A 1,741-nucleotide genomic window follows, 5' to 3' on the forward strand; every position below is an offset into this window, starting at 1 on the left:
TGAATGGAGTATTTATAAACGGCCTGAGCATGCATAAAGCATCAGTATCTGACCCTTTCTTGCCCCCTAGAAATTTGAATAAATGTTCTGTATTACAAAAAAAGAAAAAGAAAAAGAAAAAAATCACTGGCTCAGCGCGCCCCAGGGGCGGGGCTCACACAGCATGCCAGAGATGGAACCTGATTATGCATTCTATGGTGTCATTTAGCATGTTCTTCTGTCCTTAGTATTTTAGTAACTGGATGATGTGATCTGGTTTAGGTTCACTTTTACAGCTGAATATGCATCTGGTGTTCATGTTTGTGTTTCTGGAGTCAAAATATGATGTTGGGTTGGTGCCTCTGATGTTAGTAGCTGTTGGCAGTCCTCATCTGGGTCATTTTGTTTCTCATTGGAAGGGATGTGCATTTTGTAAAAGATCACTTGAGTGACAGGTGTGGGGAGGGGCAGGGTTGTGGTGACATGGTGGAATAATGGTACAACAAAGCACCTACCAGGTGACACACTGTTGTTCTTGCTGTTAGAACTAGGCTGGGGGAACCCACGTCCTGAGCTCACAAACATTCTCTGGCCCAGGCTGTCTCTTCCTCCTCCTTTGGCCCTGGAGGGGAAGTCAGCAGCGCCCGGGATCTGAGAGGCATGTTCTGGAGTGCGGCTGCCACTTGTGTGCCCCTGGTGCAGCTCCTTCAGGGAAGGAAGGCTGGCGTCCCCCTCGTGCGGTGCTTGCACCAGACTGTGAGTGTCCTGCCCCATCACTGTGCCTCCCGCATGGCCTGGGGTTCCTGTGGTCTGGCGTGGTCTAGCTTGGTCTGGCTTTGAAGCATGGGAAGCTTCCCTGACTGCAGCCCTCCCTGGCCTTTGCTTCTGAAGCCTGGACCTTGCAGCTCCACACTGAGTCATTGCTGCCTCCCCATTGTCCCTGGGGTCCAGCCCCACAGCTCATATGCAGTCGGTGCCCCACCATGTTGGTTACCCTCAAACCCGAGAACAGGCACTGTTCTCTCATTTATCTGAGGCGCCAGGTGCCACTGCTTACGGTCAGGCCCCTGAGCACCCGTGTTTCCGGCAGTCCCATTATTTCCATCATTTTCACAAACCCATTCCACTCTGCTCTCTGTCTGTCTGCCCTGCGCCTGCTCCCTGTCTGCCTGGACGCTGCGCCACCAGCTCCTCCCTCCTTCACTCTCCTCCCCCTTACCTCCTCCCCCTTTACTCTTCTCCCTGCGGCATGCCTGCCCCCACGCAGTGTGTCTGTCACAGCATCCATAGAATCCAGTTACTACTGATTGTACAACATGCTGCGACCTCAGGGCTTAGTCAAAGAAATGCCAGTGGAACTACAGCCACAGATCAGCTTGGAATACAAACTTGATTTCAGAGAAAATGCAGCATGAAAAAAAACCACATATCAGATTAAAATAATCTGCTCCTCATATGCAAACACTAGGAACCATAAAATCAGACGCAGGAAGCAAAATCACTTTTGTATAATCCCAACCCCCAAAGGTAAGCTTTGCAGGCATTTTTTTCCCAGATATTTTGATAAATTTCTTTCTTTCTTTTGATAAATTTCTTGCCAAGCTTTTTTTTTTCTTACTCACATATTATCATAGAAAACATGTCTGGGGCTGGTGAGATAGCTCAGGCATCTAAAGTGCCTGCATAGGCAAGCACAGGCAAGTGAGCAGGGACGTTGGTTTGATACTCAGCACCCCCAGGGTGGGCTGAGCCATCCCCCCCC

General features: G+C 49.9%; 1 protein-coding gene across 4 annotated transcripts in view; it reads left to right on the forward strand.

The window, feature by feature from the left end:
- Kyat1 (kynurenine aminotransferase 1) overlaps positions 1 to 1,741 on the forward strand; it is a 48,253-nt gene that overhangs the window by 24,692 nt on the left and 21,820 nt on the right. Inside the window, exon 2 of one of the 4 annotated variants that reach the window (XM_023700343.1) lies at positions 577 to 735. The exons of 2 other annotated variants lie outside the window; for them this stretch is intronic. In XM_023700343.1, the coding sequence (XP_023556111.1) occupies positions 640 to 735 (96 nt within the window). In that variant the 5' untranslated portion in view covers positions 577 to 639. Of the gene's footprint in view, positions 1 to 576; positions 736 to 1,487; positions 1,507 to 1,741 lie in introns of those variants that run through there. One more of the 4 variants, XM_023700345.1, reaches the window with a different exon arrangement.

Source organism: Octodon degus, unplaced genomic scaffold (assembly GCF_000260255.1).
Source record: "Octodon degus isolate 3935 unplaced genomic scaffold, OctDeg1.0 scaffold00123, whole genome shotgun sequence".
NCBI classification, from domain to species: domain Eukaryota; kingdom Metazoa; phylum Chordata; class Mammalia; order Rodentia; family Octodontidae; genus Octodon; species Octodon degus.